At 58.6% G+C, this 19169-nt stretch overlaps 1 protein-coding gene across 10 annotated transcripts in view; it reads left to right on the forward strand.

Moving 5' to 3' along the window:
* Positions 1 to 268: 268 nt before the first annotated feature.
* Positions 269 to 19169, forward strand: part of SUPT20H (SPT20 homolog, SAGA complex component) — a 29534-nt gene continuing 10633 nt past the window's right edge. For 5 of the 10 annotated variants that reach the window (XM_036011165.1, XM_036011168.1, XM_036011170.1 and 2 more), the window contains exons 1-17: positions 283 to 289; positions 1863 to 1868; positions 5607 to 5642; positions 6305 to 6363; positions 6632 to 6698; positions 9131 to 9260; positions 10156 to 10259; positions 12159 to 12275; positions 12369 to 12422; positions 13483 to 13622; positions 13791 to 13947; positions 14045 to 14101; positions 15121 to 15192; positions 16371 to 16522; positions 17496 to 17522; positions 18015 to 18047; positions 18583 to 18700. In XM_036011165.1, coding sequence (XP_035867058.1) covers positions 1866 to 1868; positions 5607 to 5642; positions 6305 to 6363; positions 6632 to 6698; positions 9131 to 9260; positions 10156 to 10259; positions 12159 to 12275; positions 12369 to 12422; positions 13483 to 13622; positions 13791 to 13947; positions 14045 to 14101; positions 15121 to 15192; positions 16371 to 16522; positions 17496 to 17522; positions 18015 to 18047; positions 18583 to 18700 — 1326 coding nt within the window. In that variant the 5' untranslated portion in view covers positions 283 to 289; positions 1863 to 1865. Of the gene's footprint in view, positions 290 to 1862; positions 1869 to 3158; positions 3226 to 5606; positions 5643 to 6304; positions 6364 to 6631; positions 6699 to 9130; positions 9261 to 10155; positions 10260 to 12158; positions 12276 to 12368; positions 12423 to 13482; positions 13623 to 13790; positions 13948 to 14044; positions 14102 to 15120; positions 15193 to 16370; positions 16523 to 17495; positions 17523 to 18014; positions 18048 to 18582; positions 18701 to 19169 lie in introns of those variants that run through there. The other 5 variants (XM_036011163.1, XM_036011166.1, XM_036011169.1 and 2 more) reach the window with 3 other exon arrangements.

Raw genomic sequence — 19169 nt, forward strand, 5'->3', positions numbered from 1 at the left:
CTGCAAGCAGGCCCGGCTAGTCTAAACGCCCCACATGCAGAGGAAAGTTGAAACTGTTCTATACACTTAAGCCAAGGCTACAAGCGGGTACCTAGCTAATCTAAGTACCCTGGCTATTGGGGTTCAGGAGTTATACACCTCAACTGGCTTCCAAGCACCCCTCCTTCTTGCCCTCGGGAATAATGCACAGCTACAAAGGCTTTCTCAGTTCGCAAAAAGCTCTTTGTCCTGGTTAGTGAAATCGATACAGAGGCCCTCCCCTTCCTACTCCATAATCCCCACCTGTGACGTTCAGAACACCGGGCAATCTCCGTAACCTTGTTGCAGGAGCCCCTTTCTTCGGCACAGGGTCAAGGACTCTCCCCTCCTGCGCTATTGCTTGTGATGCTCGGGACCAGACTGCCCTTATTTCCCCTCTGGTCGCCCATTCCTAGCTGCCACCAGACAGAATTACAGACATTGCAGCGTAAGCTAGTGACTCGGTGTCTTCATTGTAAAAACCGTTCAGCGAGGGTTTGGGTTTGTTTTATTTCCAACATGAAATTCATTGGCACTCGATACACCACCAAAGGCTGCAGGGCTGGACGAGCAATGCGGGATCGCGGCATTCCCTTGCCCTCGGACAGGCGGGGCAGCAGGGCATGACCGCCCCAGGCTCCCCCCACCACAAGTTCAGCAGGACCCGTGCCCCTTAAACAGCCCCCATCCTTCTCCGCACAGTGAGGACCGGGAACGCGAGTTGCAGCCCTGCAGCGACGCCCCCTGGCTCCCGAGCCTAGCCAGCGCGCCCCGCCCCCCAGGGCCCCCACTTCCGCCCGCAGGCGCCGTGGCCCCGCCCAGCGCGCCGGCCGGAAGTGCGGCACCGGAACAGGCCCCGGAGCGTCTGCGGCGGCGCGCAGGCTGAGGGCGTGCGGAGCGAGCGGCCGGTAGGGCTCGCGCGCCGCGATCCGGCCGAGCCTGAGGCGCGGTAACGGGTCCCCGTGGGGCGGCGGCGGGCGGGGTCAGACCGAGGGGCGGCTTCCCGCGTGGCCTTCCGCGCTCTCGGGAGCCCGGGGGCGGGGCGGGGAGGGAAGCGCTGTCCGCGGAGAGACGGGCCGCGCTCGGCCGGACGGACGCCCTGCGGGCGGGCGGCTCCGCAGCCTCCGTCGGCGCCGCCAGGCGCGCTCTCCTCTGCGGCTCCGGTTTTCGGGGTGCAGCCGCAGGCACTTGGGGACGCGCGAGTGTCTGGCGAGCGCGCCTTCGGGGGCGGGGTGGTTGCTCGGGGTCCGCGTGAAATCGAGGCCGCTCCCCTCGCCGTCGACGGGCGGCGGTTTGCTGGTCAGGCGCGAGCCGTTGGGAGACGCTCGGGCCGGTCGGAGAGCTGCGCGGCGTCGGTGGCGACGTCGGAATGCGGTGGGCCACGGTCGTCGCCATGGTGACCGGGGGCTCGGGCGCGCGGCTGCGGGTCCCGGCGTGCAGCGCGCTCCTCGCCCGGCGGGGCTCGGGGCTCGGTCCGCAGCCGCCGGCGGGGTGTTCCCGGGGGGGTCGGGCGGGGCGGCGGTCGGTAACCGGGGGCAAGCAGAGCCAGGCTAAGAAAAACAAGGGGAGGTCGGCCCGAGCAGAAGCAGGTCTCTCTTTTCAAAGCTTCGCCGGTCTAAAACGTGTGCACACCGGTGCCGGGCTGACGGGTCTGCAGGCCGCACGGCTGCGCGGCCCGAATCGGAGACGAGAGGTGGGTGGAGGCGTGTGCCCCGGCCGGGCGCGGCCCGAGTGCGCAGAGACGGGGTCACAGCGGTTTCCTCCGGCGTCCGGGGCACCCCGGGGCCGCGCGGGTGTTCGGTGTGTGCGTGGGGTGGGGGCTGGGCTTCCTCTGCAGCCCTGAGACAATGGGAGGTCGCTGGCCTTCCTCACCCCCGTGCCCCCCGTGCAGTGCCCGGAGGTCCGATTTCACGCTAGATCTTGTCCGAGAGGCGAAGGAGCCGTTAGGCATCTCATTCTTTTTTTTTTTTTTTTTTTAATTTTACTTATTTATTTTTAGAGAGGGAAGGGAGGGAGGGAGAGAGAGAGAGAGAGAGAGAGAGAGAGAGAGAAACATCAATGTGCGGTTGCTGGGGGTCATGGCCTGCAGCCCAGGCATGTGCCCTGACTGGGAATCGAACCTGCGACACTGGCATCTCCTTTTAAAGCCGCCCAGTTTTGCCTGTGTGTCGAGTATCTTCAGCTAATGTAGATTCACGGGTCGGGAAAGTTTCACCTTAGCTTGAATTCATAGTACGTCTCCTGTGACCTCTTGAAGGGTCGAGTTAATGTCTTAATCATTTTCTTAAGATTTTTTCTGGTTTGGGTGTTGTTACCCTCCTGTTTCCTCTCCCCCCTCTCTTTAATAAGCCGAAACTGGCAGAGCCTGGGCTTCGGGTTCACCAGAACAATTTCACGGGGAAAAGACAGTTTCCCGTCGCTTGAAGGTGTGCTTTAGCTCACTTCTATGGACGCAGGTTACAAGGAGTTAAGGAAAGAGTTCGATGAAAAATCTGCCTTGAGTGGCATCACTCAGCGCGGACCGACACCGTCTCTGGGGTAGGCGGAGGGGACGCAGCGGTGGAGACCCGCTCCAGCCGCGTCTTCCTGAGCTCCCGGGAGCGGGGTGGTCCCCAGGGCAGTGCTCCGAGGGCCTGCTCTGTGCGCGGCCGGGGGAGGGTCGGGGAGCGGCTCGGGTTTGGGGGGATAGGGCCCATTCCTCCGGAGGAGGGGTGTGGCCTGGGGGCAGCATCAGAGGACTCTGTCCGGGGTGGGTGGGTCAGTCGGTCGGTCGAGGTGTGGTGGGAGCACTGAGCGCGCGGGGTGGGGCCGTGGGCATTGGTGACGGGAAGCCTGAGGGTGGCCGCGGACATAACCCCTCGTCCTCGGCTCTCCGGGGGCTGAGTGTTTCCGAAGACCGTGAGTGGTCCTGTGGACGCGCGGGCTGTTCTGCCCCGCCTGCGGAAGCCGCGCTTGGCAGCAGCGAAGGGCGGGCCGCGGTGCAGGGGTTCTGTTGCCGGTTGTTAAAAATGTGCTAGACCCTCGTACACGTCACACAGTTTCTCTTCCTAACCACTAAACCGTCTCGTCTCTCTGGTAGCTCTGGGTTAACGTGGGGCGTTTGTCCTTGTGTTTGCAGTGCTGTCACAGAGGTGTTGAAGGACATGCTTTTCACCCTGCCTCTTCCTCGCAGCTAAGCTTCCGTGGGACCCGCCTCCTGCCGCGATGGTAAGCCGCACCTGAGCGTGTTCGTGTTTGTGTTTCAGAGTGCGCTCCTCCCGTGTCTCCGTGAAAGCACCCTGGTTACAGGTGCACGGGTCCTCTGCTAACCTGTTCCAGTTCCCCAGCTCGGAAGTTGCCTAGTGGCCCCTTGCACGGCCTCCACAAAGTGTGGGGCTCATCTCTCGATTCACTGTTAAACAAACTATTGTGTGCAGCTTATGCCGACAGTCCTCCTTTATCCCTGTGGAGTGGTAAAAAGTGTGTGCTTCTGTTTACCAGAGTCCAAATCATTGGTAAGGAGGATGCTGTTAGTAGAAGTACTTTGGGGGTTTCTCGTATATTTAAGTTCCTCTTAATTTAGATTTTTAACATGTTTTAAACAGATGTAACATGCTCACAGCAAATGACAATTTAGGAACATTGGTGTTAGCTGTCTAATGGCACATTCTGTTCCCGGAGTCACGGTCGCTAAACATACTTTGGGCTGCGCCTTTGGCTTTTGCCATTAAAGTGTTAAAGACAGGGGTGGGGGGCACTTTGTCAGACATTAACGCAGCAGCGGCATTTGACCATAGGAGAGTCAGTGAACAATGACCCACACGGTGGATGGACCTTCGAAAACACGGTCTTCCTCCTCCCAGTGGGACTCAGCCCCTCAGCCCAGCTCTGAGAGAGGCAGGCGGAGCTGTGGTGGTGGGCACAGCCCTGGCCTTCCCTGTGTCGTGACCGGGCGAGCGCAGGGCTCCTCTGTGCAGAGGAGAAGGGGCGGGGGGGTTGTCGCTGCTGCTGGGCCTTGTGTGTGCATGCGCGTCTCCCTGGGCGTGGGGGCGTGGGGGGGGGGTTGATTTCAGCAGTGAAGGCTTTACCCGAGAAGATGGGCCATTGAAAACCGCCCTAGGGTATGTATTTGATTGTGGTCTTTCAACTTTTTATGTAACTCCAAGGTTTTATGGCCCAAACAACTTAAAGACTAGGTATTTGTCAAGTGTACATATCCACGGTTAAATGTTTGTGCTGGGCAATGCTTAATACTCAAGAATCTCATCTTGCACCGTTTCGTTGGGAATCCGCTCCTTATTTTTTTAACAGATCTGTATGCATATCCTTTGAAATGACATATTTCAGACTTTTTCTACATTTTAAAGTTTGAGGTATTTTTACTGTGGTCCGACCACAAAGCCCAGCTGTGTGTGCCGTGCTGCGACCCCTCCTCCTGGGGCCCTCCCCGGGGTCCGGAGTCCGCAGTGTGTGTGCCGCCCTTCGGCCTCGTGTGGCTCGGGTGGGCGCTGGGGGGTCTTTCCTCCGTGCGGCTTGGAAGATTGCCTTGTTGGGGTTACAGAATAAAACAAAAAAAAATAGATCATTTTAGGTAAAAAAACAAAAGTTCTGTGCCTCAGCAGAATTGAAAACGCCCGTTGTTGTGAGCTGAAACATACAGTAACTAGGAGGAGGAATCGGTGTGCTGTATTTGCTTAGTTTTGTTTGAGACCTGGTACTCTCACTTTAGATGTCATTACAAAAGAAACCTTACGAATGAGGAAGATGAGGATTACCTTCTCATTTCTCCCTCTTGCCTTAAAATAAGGGCCTCTAAGTGGTGGGTGGAAGATGGGGACTCACACACAGGCCCTGACCCGCACAAGTGGCGGGGACGCCGCAGCCGGTCGGCTGCAGGACGCCTCCTCGCCCGCAGCGTGGCGTGGCCGAGTCGGCGTGGGCCTGCGTTCGGGGGCGTCCTTCCGTTTTACCCGGTGGCACCTTTTTCTTCACGCTCCCTAAATCAGTGACGCTTGCTTGTAGTTGGTGGTGTCCCAAGTCTTTGAAGCGTGGTAATTAGCCACTTGTTTTCTGCTGGGCACCGACCTAAAGATGCGGCGGGGGAGACTCAGCAGGCAGGGACGTGCTGGCGGTCTCCAGGCCAGCGTGGGGCGCCGGCCTCCATGCACTCCTCGGGGTTCCCGGCAGATGAGGGGGTGCGTCTTCGCTGCACTGGGATTGCACACTCGACGTCCCACAGGTTGTGCTGAGCGGAGCCCTTGGATGCAGAGGAAGGCCAGGTCTATCAGGTGGTAGTGGCTGCCATGTCCAGCCCTGGCCCGGCAGCCCCACGCACTGGCCGGAGGAAGCCATGGTAGCGGTTACCTAACCTGGTGGTATAATCGGGTGCCTCGGACTGCCGTGTTTTCCCTTCAGAGCGAACATCGAGTACGCAGCGGGGGGCGGAGTGCAGAAATCAAGGGAAATACGTAAACGTGTTGGGCTTGTTTTAGAAAATTGAATGCAAGTGCCAATTGAATGAGTACACGATCACAAGTGTCGTGCATGTGTTAAATCGTGTTTTGTGAGGGTAACTGGTATCACTGAGCACCTCTGTCTGTGTCTTGCAGCAGCAAGCTGTGGAGCTGGCGTTGGACCGTGCGGAGGTGAGGCCCGGCTGGGCTGCACATGGGAACCTCGTTGACTTTAGCTGAAAAAACCTCAGTTGTAAGAGGTTTTTGTCTGATTGTCGAAGGGGTACATTAACATTATTTTACGACACGTATGCAGATAATTTTGCTGTAATATATAAAAACACAGGGCGATGTTTGAATCATTCGTTACTTGAAATTCTCAGATAATAATGCTATGGAGTAAAAATTAAATAATGCTGCAGAGGAAATGTTATTTAAAGAAGGACATAGAATTTCTAAAATCACGTTTTCCTGTTGTGACAAGTTTTCTAATTGCTGAAGGACGGGGATGAGTAGCTGAAAAATATATAGAGTCCTTACGGCCGAGTGTGGTGCTGTGCGTGTTCTGAGCAGCCGTAGGGCACGCCGAGGGTGTCTGGCCTGTGAAGGCTCAGCTGTGAAGCAGTGTGGTTTCGCTTATATTGTAGCAAGGAAACACAGTTTAAATTTCACCTACGTGGAGCATATTTAGGACTTACATAGCTCTCCCCAGCAAGGCGCCGTTTGGTGTGCGTTAGAGGCCTGGGGGGCCGAAGAGCCCCTTTGGCCCTACGTGTGTTTTACACACACGTGGCGGCCGCTCCGTTCCCTGAGCAGCAGGCGCGCTGGTTCACGCACGGACTCCTCTTTTCCAGTACATCATCGAGAGCGCCCGACAGAGACCTCCTAAGAGGAAGTACCTGTCTGGTGGCAGGTAGGGATGCCTGGTTACCTGCTGGCGTGGTGGGCTCTGGGGGCCGCCTGTGGGCGCGTCCCGGGAGGCACCGTGCTCACAGTGCTGTGTCCCTGGGCCTGGGCGCATGCTGGGGCTGCCCCGCTGGCGTTAGTTACCGTGTCCAGGGCTCGCCCCGTCTTTGAGAACTGGGGGCGGGGGGGGTAATGGGGAAAATTCAGTAACATTTATTTTGCAACGATATTTGTATTTACATTATTTTTGTAATTGTCTTTGTTTTAAAATTTAGGAAGTCTATATTTCAAAAGCTCTATGACTTGTACATTGAAGAATGTGAGAAAGAGCCCGAGGTTAAGGTAAGTACACATTCTTACATCATTACATCTTGTGCAGTGTGGAGGGGGAGGCTGGACCTGTTGCATTTGCAGCAGACACTGACTGGTGTTTCTGGGAGTGAGCCAGCTCCTCTTCCAGCCAGATCCCGGCCACTTGGCAGCGGACCCGGAGCTCTGCGACAGGGTGGGGTCGTGAGCTTAGGTGGGGGTCGGGAGCAGCGCTCGCCGAGGCGCAGGCTGTCCGACGGGAGGTCAGGAGCGAGGTCAGGAGCGGCGAGGCCGCCGCGTGTGCAGGCCCGGAAAGCAGGTGTGAAGTTGTGAGTCCGGGAGGCAGAGCTCAGCCCTGGTCAGTGACCGCGCTGTTTCCCGTGGGATCGACTGCAAACCCACTGTGCCCGCCCCGCACGGCCGGGGACCCCTTTCCCTCCTGCTGAGCGGGGTGCAGGCCCGTGTCCTTGTGGCCATCTGCCCGGAGTGTTCACGTCCGTCCCCCAGGGCTCGTGGGGAGGGCAGGCGCAGTGAAACACGGCGGACTCGGTCACAGGAAGGCGTTCATGGCCAGGCTAAATTCATTCGTTTTTATTTAGCGTAAAAGTACGGACAAGAGAAATTTAATAGAAATTGATTTCTTGATATTTACTGTGCTCTTGGGTGGTATGGGTCTTAACGGACTCCAAGAGCCTCTGTTCTCTCTCCCTAATTCTAAAAGGATGTCACTGTAGCCCTGGCCAGGCAGCTCCGTTGGTCGAAGTGTCATCTCACACACTGATGGTTGCCGGTTCAATTCCTGGTCAGGGCACCTCCTGCCTCCCTCCCCCCCTTCCTCTTTCTAAAAATCAAGCAGATCCTCAAGTGAGGATTTAAAAGAAAAGAAAGAGTGTCATTTTAACTTTTAGGTTTAAAAAAGTCAGTGGAATTCCAGTGGCATCTAACCTCTGAAATCCTTACGCTGGTAGAAAGATGCTTGTTAAACTACAGGTGGATCTTACAGTAGGTTTTGCACGAGTTTTATTGAGGCACACTTGATGCTTAATAAACTTCACATTAATGAAGTAACGAAAGTAAACATTTTATGAGTTTTTACATGTGTACACCCGAGAAACGATCACTGGAACCAGCGTGGTGAGCACACTCTCCCCTCCGAGACAGAGTGGGGACGGGATGGGGCCCTCCGCTGGGTTGGCCCACTGCATGCCCCGCCCACTGCATTTGGGGAGGGGCCGGCCACGCCTGCTGGCTCTCGCACAGCCAGCACCTTCCCTGCCCCAGCTTTCCTGGGCGATGACGCAAGCCCACACGGCCCTGGAGGAGCCTGACGCGCTGACTCGTCCTTAGGGAATGTGCCGCCCCCCGCAGCTCCTGGGCCGGCCTGTCCGTAGAGCGGACCCCACTGTCAGAAGCTCCCCGTTCTGTCCTGTGGCGGGTCACAGGGGTTCCCCACACTTACAGTGGCTGTAAAACTCCAGTCTCTTCACTAGGTTTTGTTTTAAATGTCAAGGGGGTTAAATGTTGTTTGTCACGTTTTAAAATGTGTCGATGCGTCGTTGTGGTTCTCTGGTGACAGTGAGTCGGGAGTTTGTCGTTTCTCTCTGCACATGCCTGTGTGGACATGTGTAGTACAAGACGCTCAAAACGTGTTTTTGAGTTCAGGCAAACATTCTATTGATGGATATCTTTTGCAAGTAAGATTTCATGACAGGAATTGTTATTATATCTATAATTGGGTTGTATTTTAAACCATGCATTTCTAAAACAATGGATTTTAATGTATGTATTACATTTTCTGATGGGTTTTTTAACAGTTTCTAAGGAACAGTTAAATTGAATTTGTATAAAACTGCTTAAATTGCCCACTTCCTCCTAACAATTAGGTATTTTTGAGTTGAACATTTCAGTGAATTTGAGCTGTTGAACTCGTTTGAATCTAATTTAGGCCATAAAATATTTAGGAAATGTGTACCTCTACCATCAAGGAAAATGCCCCAGATTTCACTTTTTTATTTTATTTTAATTTTTAAAAGTTCTATATGTTTCTTACTCCCTGGGAGAGGGAAACATCAGTGTGTGGTTGCCTCTTGCACACCCCCTGCTGGGGACCTGGCCTGCAACCCAGGCACATGCCCTGACTGGGGATCGAACCAGCGGCTCTTTGGTTCGCAGACTGGCACTCAACCCACTGAGCCACACCAGCCAGGGCAACTTTTCATTTTACAGATCACTGGTTTTTCTTTGTGATGTGACTCGGCATAAAACGTGGCAGTAGATCAGAATTCCATTTGCATGGATGGTGTGCGCTTGGCAGCTGTGTTGTTGCGGGTCCCCCCTCCGTGTTCAGGGGTGCGGCGTGGCGTGAGCGCCGTACCAGTGGTCTGGCTGCCTCTGGCCAGCCCTGGTGGTGGTGGTTTGTCACGCTCGTGCCGGGTTGTTCGCGTCACCCCCGCCTCTTTTCAAAGCAGAAATTAAGAAGAAACGTGAACTTGCTGGAGAAGCTTGTCATGCAAGAGACTTTGTCGTGTTTAGTGGTCAACCTGTACCCAGGAAACGAGGGGTACTCTCTGATGCTCAGGGGGAAAAATGGATCAGGTAAGGACCTCCTGACGGGGGCAGCCCAGAACCCTCTGCCCGGCGGGGTGGGCTGCCTCCAGGAGCGCTTCCTTACCCCGTGGAGCGCTCCGGCAGTGGGGACTGGGTGGCCCTCCATGGGGTGTTGTGTCAGCGTATCAGAAGTCATCCTAATGCGAGTTACCCCCCTAAAGTGTGCATTCGAGAAGCGTGTTTGGTTGAGACAGATGGCCGTAGTTACAAAAGATGAGGTTTCTAAATAATTGTGAGAATTTTATTGCCATTATTTTAGAATAGCATAAGGTGTCTTACGGTATATATGCATTCTACATTTTGAAATAGGCTCTGAGTCTGAAACGTTCAAATTTAAGCAGGCTTACTGCCTTTTGAGTGATTTACAGATGTTAACATTTTACTATTATGAATGTGATCATGCAAATAAAGTTTACAGTCTTATATTTCACTGGAGAGGCATCTAAAAATTTGATACAGTTGATATTATGAGTTCTACAAGGAACTCACCTAATTTTTCTCGTGTTGGTAAATCACGATAAAATGCTACACCAGGAGAATTTTGTCCTCGGAGCGCCCCTTTTCCAGATGAGGCACCAGGTAGCGCCGGTTTCCAGGTCAGACGGTGGACGAGGAGCTGGGCGCCCTCCGGCCGCGGTCTGTGTTGTGGCCGCCACGCCGGAGGGCTTCCCGTGGCGTGCGGGGCATTTCCTTGCAGGCTGAGTTCTGCACGGTTTACTAGGTCTTCAGTGATACGTAAAGTGACTATTTGTAGGGCTCACGTGAAGAGTGACTTTAGGAGAGCCTTGCCTTTATTTTAACTTTCTTGGAATGTCGTTCAAATTACACACCCAGGCTTGGCTGTGAGCCGCGTAGTTTCAGAAGCGTTGTTCTTTACATTAAGATTCCGAGACCATCCGACTGCCCTACGAAGAAGGGGAGCTGCTCGAGTACTTGGATGCTGAAGAGCTACCTCCCATCCTGGTCGACCTCCTGGAGAAGTCCCAGGTACGGGTGTGCTTCTCTGTGACGTGTCCTTAGGTTTGTCAGCCACGTGTTGTTCAGTGAGGATGGTGTTTGTCTGCACTCTTGGTCGTGCTCGGACCATGAGATGCAACAGCGTGGGCCGCTGTGTGAACACTGGTTTGCTGGGGTGCTTGTCCCGTGGGCGGCACCAGAGTGCGCAGGCTGCGTGGGTTCCTCCGAAGGCGCTGCGGCCGTCGGCTCGTCCGCTGGAGCCCTCCCTGTGGCCACAGTCCAGACACTGGGGGGGGGGGGGCGACTGCATGCTCCCTACGCCCGCCCCCCCCCCCCCCCCCCCCCAGCCGCACTGTGGTCTTCGCTGAGGACAGGCAGCTGTCGGGTGGGGCCCTGGTTCCTGCCTAGTGCTGGTCTCGCTGCACCCCCACGCCTCTGTCCACGCCGGCCGCCCCCCTGGGGGAGGTCCCCCTCCTCCTCCTCCTCCTCCTCAGCACCCAGCTCCTCTCGTGGAGACAGCACGCTGGGCCGTCTCCTTCCTTAGAAACTCCTTTCCTGTCTTGGTCGGTCTGTGTGCCACGCTCAGCGCAGGTGACCCCTTTACTCCCTCCTTGAAAGAACCTTTCGGCCTCCGAGGGACCACGTCTGCGGTGTCCTCTGTGCTCTGGGACGCTGCGGCCTGTGCTGCCCGCTCGTCCCTGCCGCCGTCTCACAGACGGGCTCCGGCTGGGGCGCAGGCCGGAGCGCGCCGTCTTTCAGTGCCACTCCCCTCCCCAGACACCCTCAGCCAGCCTCGTGAGTGTTACGTGACGTGCCGTCCGTTCTCCCTCTCACGACGACCACCCACACACAGACCCCTGGAGTGGGGGGCAGGTCCCTCAGCTCACTGTGACAGCAGGGCTTTTTATAGTCCCTCCCAGACCCGCTCTGTCGCCGGCCTTCGGAATCGGACGGCCGGCCCTCCTCTTACCTCGGCCTTAAGCCCGCAGTCCGAGAGCAGCGGTCACCCTGATGGACGGGCTGTGGGCGCCCTGCTGCACCTCCTCCTCCTCCTGCCCCTCCCCCTCCCCAGCCCCCCGGTGAGCTCTTCCACGGGTCAAGGTCATGAAGCAGCAGCAGAAAGGGTCCCTGTCCCACCTTCTTCAGTGTCCCCACGTGCACAGGACCCCGCCTTCCAGGTCCTGCCTTCTCTCTCTCAGTCCCTGTGCACGTCCTTTGTGGTGTCCGTCACTTTCTGAGGTCACTTGGGTCATCTGTTTGTGCGTTTATGCCCTGCCTTCCCGCGCTGGGAGCACGTGTGGCCTCCCCGCTGCCTCTGTCCGTGACGCTCGTTAGAGGACGCCCGGCGCACGGTTCACGCTGCAGTGACTCGCTGGGTGTGTGTGGGAGAGCATGGGCATGACAGTGACCGGTGCGGTGAGTGAGTCCTGAGCCGTAAAGGTTCTGCCTTTGGACTTGGAAAAAGGACTGGCAGACGACACTTTCAACAGGAGATCATTTGGACCTGTAGTTAGCTTCTTCCTCGCGCTGGTAAAGACCGTCTTCTGGGCGCTCGAGCAGAGCGGAGAGTAGCAGCCGAATCCACGAGCCGCGCCTGCGGCCGGTCCGCTGACCCTGCGTGACTGACAGAGTCCGCACAGTGTGGCCGCGAGCCGGGGACGGCAGCGGTCCCAGCGGTCAGCGGCCTGAAGTACAGGCGCGAGGGTCGGCCTGTAAGGAGAAACCACCTCAGACTGCTTCTGGGGCCAGAGTGGTGAGCAGGAAACGGCTCCTTGAAGGGCTTACGTATACAGCAGTACGTCCGATTGGGAGTGCCCGAGTGGCCAGACACGCCGCGTGGGCGTGTGAAGAACCCAGGACGTCCGGAATAAACCCCCTGTCTGGGCCCTGGGGAAGGGACACTCACCGGAGCGCACTCTCGCCCGGCAGGCCAACATCTTCCACTGCGGGTGCGTGCTCGCCGAGGTCCGGGACTACCGGCAGTGCGGCCACACCAAGCCCCCTGGCTACCAGAGCCGGCACATCCTGCTGCGCCCCACGATGCAGGTGAGGGCGCCGCGGCCCGCGCGCGGGGCCTTCCGGGGCTCGCGCCTGTGCGGTGCGGCACTGCGTGCGTTCTCACCCTCCGGTTTCTTCCAGACGCTCATCTGCGACGTGCACTCGATAACCAGCGACAACCACAAGTGGACCCAGGTGAGCCGTTCCGGTTTTTAATCTCACAGACAGGCAGAGCGCAGGATAACACAGCAGTTGTCACTAAGTCAAGCAAAAGATACTTCGTGCTCCTAGTTTTACGTGGGGCGTCTGCCACTCCTTGCCGACCCCGGGGCACAGGGCCTCTGCGGATGCCGTCGTCGGGAGACCGTGGGAAGGGCGGGGCTGGGTATCGGGAGTCCCGGCCCACTGGCGGCGCGTGCTGAGGGTGCGCAGGTGGCCCCGGGCAGCGTCCGAGCTGTGTGCGAAGCAGCTCCGGCAGCGCACGCGGGAACCGAGGGGGAGAGCGGCGGTGGTCAAGGGAGAGTGGGTGTTGCTACGCGAGTGTCACTACACTTGTGCTTTCGTGTGTTTTTTAACATTCCCGTAATTAAATGTCGAATGGAACTATGGAAGGAAGCAGTGGGTTTTTTCCTTGCAAAACTTTTTATTCAGCAACGCGAACTGACTGGTTTGATTCTAGAAAATTTAGTTACAGCTGTGAAAGCATTCCATAGATGAGTGGAGAAAACAAGGTTCAGAGAGTGAGTTACACACCAGCAGAAAGCCCGTGCACTCCTTGGACCTGGGTGCCTGGGGTTTGCTGGCTCGGGGTCAGTGTGGTCACCGTTCTGTGGAGAGAGGAAGCCGAGTGTGGAACGGGCCGCTGCCCCTGCTTCCTGCAGAGGCTGTGGTCCACCTCGCTCTGCAGCTCGGGAGAGGAGCGTTTTGTCCGTGTCGTTCGCTGCATCCCCCACTCCTGGAGGGCTGCCCGCCGCACAGTAGGTGCGCAGCCAGTGTGTGCTGGATTAGGGAGTAGGCACCCTCCCGGTTGGACTGCCGCGTGCCCCCGACTGCTGGCTGAACTCCCCCCAGCAGTGCCGCCGTGCCGTCAGGGTCGGGGCTGGAGTGCGCACCCACCCACCGGTCGGGGCGGGGAGAGCGCCTCCCGCCCCACACCCTCCGCCCCCAGTGGAGCGGCGAGGGCCGTGTGCGGGGCGGGGGTGCCTGCGGCTTGGACCTCTCTCGTCCGGGCCTGACACGTGCGCCCACGTTGCAGGAGGACAAGCTCTTGCTGGAGAGCCAGCTGATCCTGGCGACGGCGGAGCCGCTCTGCCTGGACCCGTCCGTCGCCGTGGCGTGCACCGCGAACAGGCTGCTGTACAACAGGCAGAAGATGAACACGCGCCCGCTGAAACGGTAGCGTCCTCCTCGGGGCGGGCTCTGCGGGGCCCCTCGCTGCGCGCGTGCACCCTGGTGTCGTGCAGACCCCCGCAGGCAACCGCCTGGTCGGTGCCTCCCGGGCAAGGCCACGTGCATCGGAATTTCCTCTGTAGCTCTGCTCAGTTCAACCCTCCTCGCGCTCAGGTGCTTCAAGAGGCACTCCAGGTCCTCTCTGAACCGCCAGCAGGACCTGTCCCACGGCCCGCCGCCTCCTCAGCTGAGGCTCCTGGACTTCCTGCAGAAGAGGAAGGAGAGGAAGGCCGGGCAGCATTACGACCTCAAGATCTCTAAAGCGGGGAATGTAAGTCTGTGTCTGCGGGGCGGGGCGGCTGCCCGGCCTTGGGCCTCGCCGTGACTCTGTGTGTGTGCGTGTGTGCGCGCTGTCTCTGCTCCTCCAGTGCGTGGACATGTGGAAGCGGAGCCCCTGCAACCTGGCCGTGCCTTCCGAAGTGGACGTGAGTCGGCTCGGGGACCGCACCTGCTCCCACCTGGGGCTCCTCTGTTCAGTGGTGACGCGCGCTCCGGGGACACCACGAGGCTCACTTTCCTGAACGTGCTCAAGCGTTAGAAGCTGTGGTGTTCCCTCACGCCCCCTGGTGTGAGACTGACTGCGTGGCGTGGGCGTCCGGAGCAGGAGTGACCCCCAGAGAGAGCTGACCTGCGGCGGGGGGGGGGGGGGGGGTCCATTACAGAGACAGGCGCAGAGTGCCCCTGGGGTTTTCCAGACTTGGTTGACATTGTTCTCTCAAACCCCGGGTGGCGGGGGTCACGGATCTCGGAGCCAGGGCCAAGATGCGGGGCCTGCAGCGGCACTCTTCCCGACCCTGCCGCGGCCGCAGGGCGCCCGCAGACGAGCGGTCCCTGGTTCTCTCCGTTCTCTCCCGTCCCTCTCCGTCCCGCTTCCCTGTTGCTGCTCCGCTCTCGGCAGTGGCCTAGGTGTCCGTGCTTCTGCATCCTTTGCAGGCTGACACACGGACTGTTGTTCTCGCCCGTGACTTTTTTTAAGGCGTGTGAAAAGCCCTACCCAGAACCATCAGAAGCAGACTGCAGGTGCAGCTCGAGAGAGGCAGCCCCCCGTCCCCTCCCCCACGCCCTGCCCCCGCCCTCTGGTGGCTCGAGTGGCCCTCCCCGGAGGCAGCCTCGGAAGCAGAGAGTTAGTGTCCACGCGGAGGCTGGGCTGTGGCCCCCAGAGGGCAGGGGGGCACGCTGCAGGCCCTCCCTCCCTGGGCGGAAAGGAAGGGGCGTGCTGGGCTGTCCTGGGGGGCGAACGCACTCTGACTTTGTTTCTAAAACCAGTTGGTTGAGGTGAATGTGTCAGGCGAGTTTTAAACTGCTGAAGCACAGGTAGTTGGTGATGCTAGTGATGCAGGGATCCCTGTCCTGAGAAGGGTGTATCGTGTGAAGCCACTCGGATTCCCCTCTTGTCCCCGTACCGATGCCATCCTGTCCCACGTGTCCCGATCTGGTTGCTCAGGTGGAGAAGTACGCGAAAGCGGAGATGTCCATCCAGTCGGACGACTCGCAGCCTGCGGTCTGGCCGGCCCACGTGAGTGACCCCCGGGCCCCTGTCTGACGGCGGGCATGCACCAGGGCTCCCGCTGGGCGGGGCGTGCGGCGCGCTGGCCCGCCCCGCGCTCTCTCCCTCTGGAGGGACTTCCGGGCTCTGTCGAATCAAAAAGAAACGACGACTCAGTTCTGTTTTTCACAAAGCGTGGCTGCCAGTCTAAAAAGCAATTTTAATGCGTAACTACATTTTTACCTTTGCTGTGGTGGCGTATTGGTAGTTCTGATTTGGTAACAACTGGTAAATTGTTCTAAGTATGTCTCAGAAGAGAAATGTCCTGTGCGAGTTTCCCTGTTTGCAGTAATAACTTCTTGAAGGGAGAGGGAGGTACAACTCACTGAACTAGGATGAGTCTGGGAGTGGCACGGGGAGGTGCTTTGTGTGCAGGGGCAGGGAGACCGGCGGCCAGTGCAGGCGGGCCTGCCTCTGCGCGCTTTACAAACGTCTCAGAGCTAGGTTTGCGCTCACATGCCCGGCCTGTGCCGGCCCGCCCGTGCCACCCCAGCTCTGCTGAACAGACACCCCAGGGGCGCGCTCCTTCCCGGAGCCCCTGTGGAGAGGAGCCCTGGGCGCCGGCTCCCCTCCGAGGCGGGCTCGGGCAGGTGCCGGCCCGCCACTGGGCCGCCTGTGCCCGCTGGCTGCAGCTGCTCCACAGGGTGCTGGGGGGGAGCAGAGACGTTTTAGACCTGAAGGGAGAGTTAAGAGAGTTCGTCCGAGCTGGAGCTGAGGACCAGGGCCAGAAGCAGAGCCACAAAGGGTTGAGAGACGGCCTTTCTGTTGCATGTGTTTTCACGAAAAGAGAAGACGGGAGGAGGGACCCGTGCCGTCCCACTGGTGGTGAATGGAGGGGGCGGGAGAGGGTGCAGCAGGGAAACCTCTAGGACTGGATGAGGAGTGGGGTGGGGTGGCACGTGTCTCCTGCCCTGGGCTCGGACCCCCGCAGGTCTGGGGAGGAGCGCGTTCTGGCAGAAGCAGGGGTGAGGTGCGCCGAGGGCCTGGGTGCAGGTGCCCCACAGGGTTAGGGCGCCGCCCCCGCCCTCACCTGCTCGGCCGGGAGTGGCAGGACCCCGACCCCCCCGCGGCTCCTCTCAGCCGGCGAGTCGGCCCGCCCTGCCCTGCGGGGAGCCCCGGGTCACACGGGGGCGCGCTGTCTCTCTCAGGACGTGAAGGACGACTACGTGTTTGAGTGCGAAGCCGGCACCCAGCGGACCAAGCTGACCATCCTGCAGTCGCTCGGCGACCCCCTGTACTACGGGAAGATCCAGCCTTGCCCGGACGACGACGAGGCCGACGGCCAGGCGTCTCTGTCCCAGTGAGTGCTCCCACGCGCGTGTCCCGCGGCACCGGCCGTCACACTCTGTTCCGCAGCCACGGACACAGGGCACGAGGAGAGCCTTCCCCTGGGGCCCACCGGCCACTCGAGTGCTCCCCTTGCGTCGGCCGCGGGCCTGAGCGGTCACCACGCGGTCCGAGAACTGCTGGGAACGAGAGCAGGTGGTCCGAACTTGCAGCACCGTGCTCTTGTGCGCGCTCTGCAGGACGCGCCAAGGCACCCCTCTGGGTGCGCTCGCTGCTGCCCCTGCCTTCCCGCCCCGCACGGCGCCGTGGGGGGCCCTGGGTCCCAGTGGGGAGCACGCTCGCTGCGGGCGGGGGTGCCCAGTGCATGTCAGCGGCCCCGGAAGTGTGTGTGCCCGGCGGTGCCCGGCGTTACGCGAGGTGTGGGGTTAGTGCGAGGCGTTCAGTTGGTTTCAGCGGGTTTGTGTCTTACTGGAGTTGGCGGTGTTGTGAAGAGAAGGAAGACGGGGGCTCAGCGGGGGGAGCCGGGGCAGGTCTGTGTGAGACCACTCGTGCGGCCCAAGCTCGCCCAGAACGCTGCCTGAAGTCTCAGCAGGAGGGTGGGGCTCGGAGAAGAGCCCCCCGGGCCCCGAGTGGGTGTGCATGGGAAGGATAGGCCGGCCAGGCCTCGGCCGCGTTCTCCACGTCGGCAGTGCCTGCTGTCGTGGACTGGGTCAGAGGGACCGGGTAGTTCGATCGCCTTCAAGACGCGCGTGGGTCCCTGTCAGAAACTTCCTGAGCCTCTTGAACACGAGGGGGTGCCCTGTGCTCGGTGTCAGAGGTCGGCTCGGAAAGCCGGCCGGTTGGACTCACTCGACCAGACGTGCCACGCGGGCCAGCACCCCCGGCCGCGCTCGGTCGTCGTGAACCACTGATTGATGTGACAGCTGTGAGTTCGAGTTGGAGCTGCGCTAACCGGGCTTTTTCTCCTTCTGCGTTTCTTGTTTCAGCTCCTCCACAGACGATCATTCCAATTGGTGAGTGAAAAAACAAACTCACTGTTTTAGTGGGTTAAGAAATCACGTAAATGTCCCACTCTTTAAAGACTTTGTGAAGACGCCCTCTCTGAATTGGCAGGAGGCTTATGGGGTCTGGTCCTGCCCTGTGGGCTCCTGGCTGGCAGGGCCAGAGGTCACCGAGGGGCAGCCGAGCACACCGGGGCCGGAGGCAGGCAGACCCCCCCATGGGCGGGTTGGGGCCCCTGTTGGCCCAGGTTCTGTTCTGACACTTAAGTTTCATGCCAAAGTAAACCTCCCTTAAGTTACGTCAGCTCAGTTACTTACGAAATTATTTTATTGCATGTAAAACTTTGTCATTGCTTCACAAGCTTAAATGTATTTTTAATTTTTTTTCACATCTTTGTAGATTTTAATTTGTAAAATTATTGTCATTAAAATATGGACGTTTTCAAAAGTAATCCCAGGGCCAAGAGAAGTCTTACTAATACTTTTCTTTTTTTAATATTTTAGGTTCGTTATTGGATCAAAGACCGATGCTGAGAGGTATTTTATTAACATTTTCACTTTTGACCCGGGTGGATGTGAAGAATTATCCTTTAGGGACAAGGAAGTAGGTCTGTAGACTGAAAGTTTGGTTTTAGCTAGGCTGTATGAAGTACTAGGGTTTTTAAGAACAGATTTAAGAACGTAACAATGAAAAGAATATTGTTTACAGTAGAGCACATCTGTGGTAGGGAAGGAAGAGGGCCTTGGGCAGCGCTTCATAATCAGAATGTGAGGTGAAAGTTAGTGGTGATCATGTGGGCTGTTGAGTGGTTAAACAACCCCTGTAACTTCAGTATTCGAAATGAGACGGTGAAAGTGTGGCTTGCGGTTGTGGGTGTGTGAGCACGAGCTTGCCGTCGAAGAGGCGGGAGGGGTGTGCTTTCAGCCAGGCGGCAGGCAGGCTGTCGAGTGTCAGTCTTCGTGTTGACCTTGAGGGAAGTTTTAGTTGGGCAGTCACTGCTCGTTTGCTGCGTGTTTGACGCACAAGGAGGGTGCCCGGTCCTCACCCCTGCTCTCTGCCATGTCGTGTCAGGGTGGTCACTCAGTACCAAGAGCTGGTCCAGAGCGAAGCCAAGTGCCCCATCAGGGTGTCGCACAGCTCCAGCGGCCCCGCCGGCCGGGGCCGGCCTTCCCCAGGGGGAGAGACAGAGGTGGGTGTGCTGCCTCCCCGTGCCGGGCACGGCCGGGCACAGTGTTTTCACTCATCGGAGGATGTGCTGTTGCTCTCGGGGCGGGCGGCGGAGAGGGGAGCAGCAGCCGGGGGAGGGGGAGGCGGCAGTCGGTTGCCGCCCGTACCCACGCCGCCCGGGGATGGGACCTGCACCCTGGGGTGGGCGGTGGGCTGCCTGGCCCGGCCAGGGCTGCACTGTGAGTTGTGGTGCCTGGTGTTGTTAAGGGCTATTTTTTTGAGGGTTACTTTTAACTTTATTTTCTTACTAAACTGTTTATGAAGGGGATGTTCAAATGCGCACGGGGCAGAGCAGAAAGTGGAACGAACACCCGTGCCTGGGAGTCACGGGCCCCGCAGTCGTCGCTTTCTTGGGCGAGGGCTAAGGGTGCAGCGCGGGCTGCCACCCCTCCCCCGCCCCCTCCGGGCCCTCCCCCCACCGCAGCCCGGAA

The sequence above is a fragment of the Phyllostomus discolor genome, chromosome 11 (genome assembly GCF_004126475.2).
Source record: "Phyllostomus discolor isolate MPI-MPIP mPhyDis1 chromosome 11, mPhyDis1.pri.v3, whole genome shotgun sequence".
Lineage (NCBI taxonomy): Eukaryota > Metazoa > Chordata > Mammalia > Chiroptera > Phyllostomidae > Phyllostomus > Phyllostomus discolor.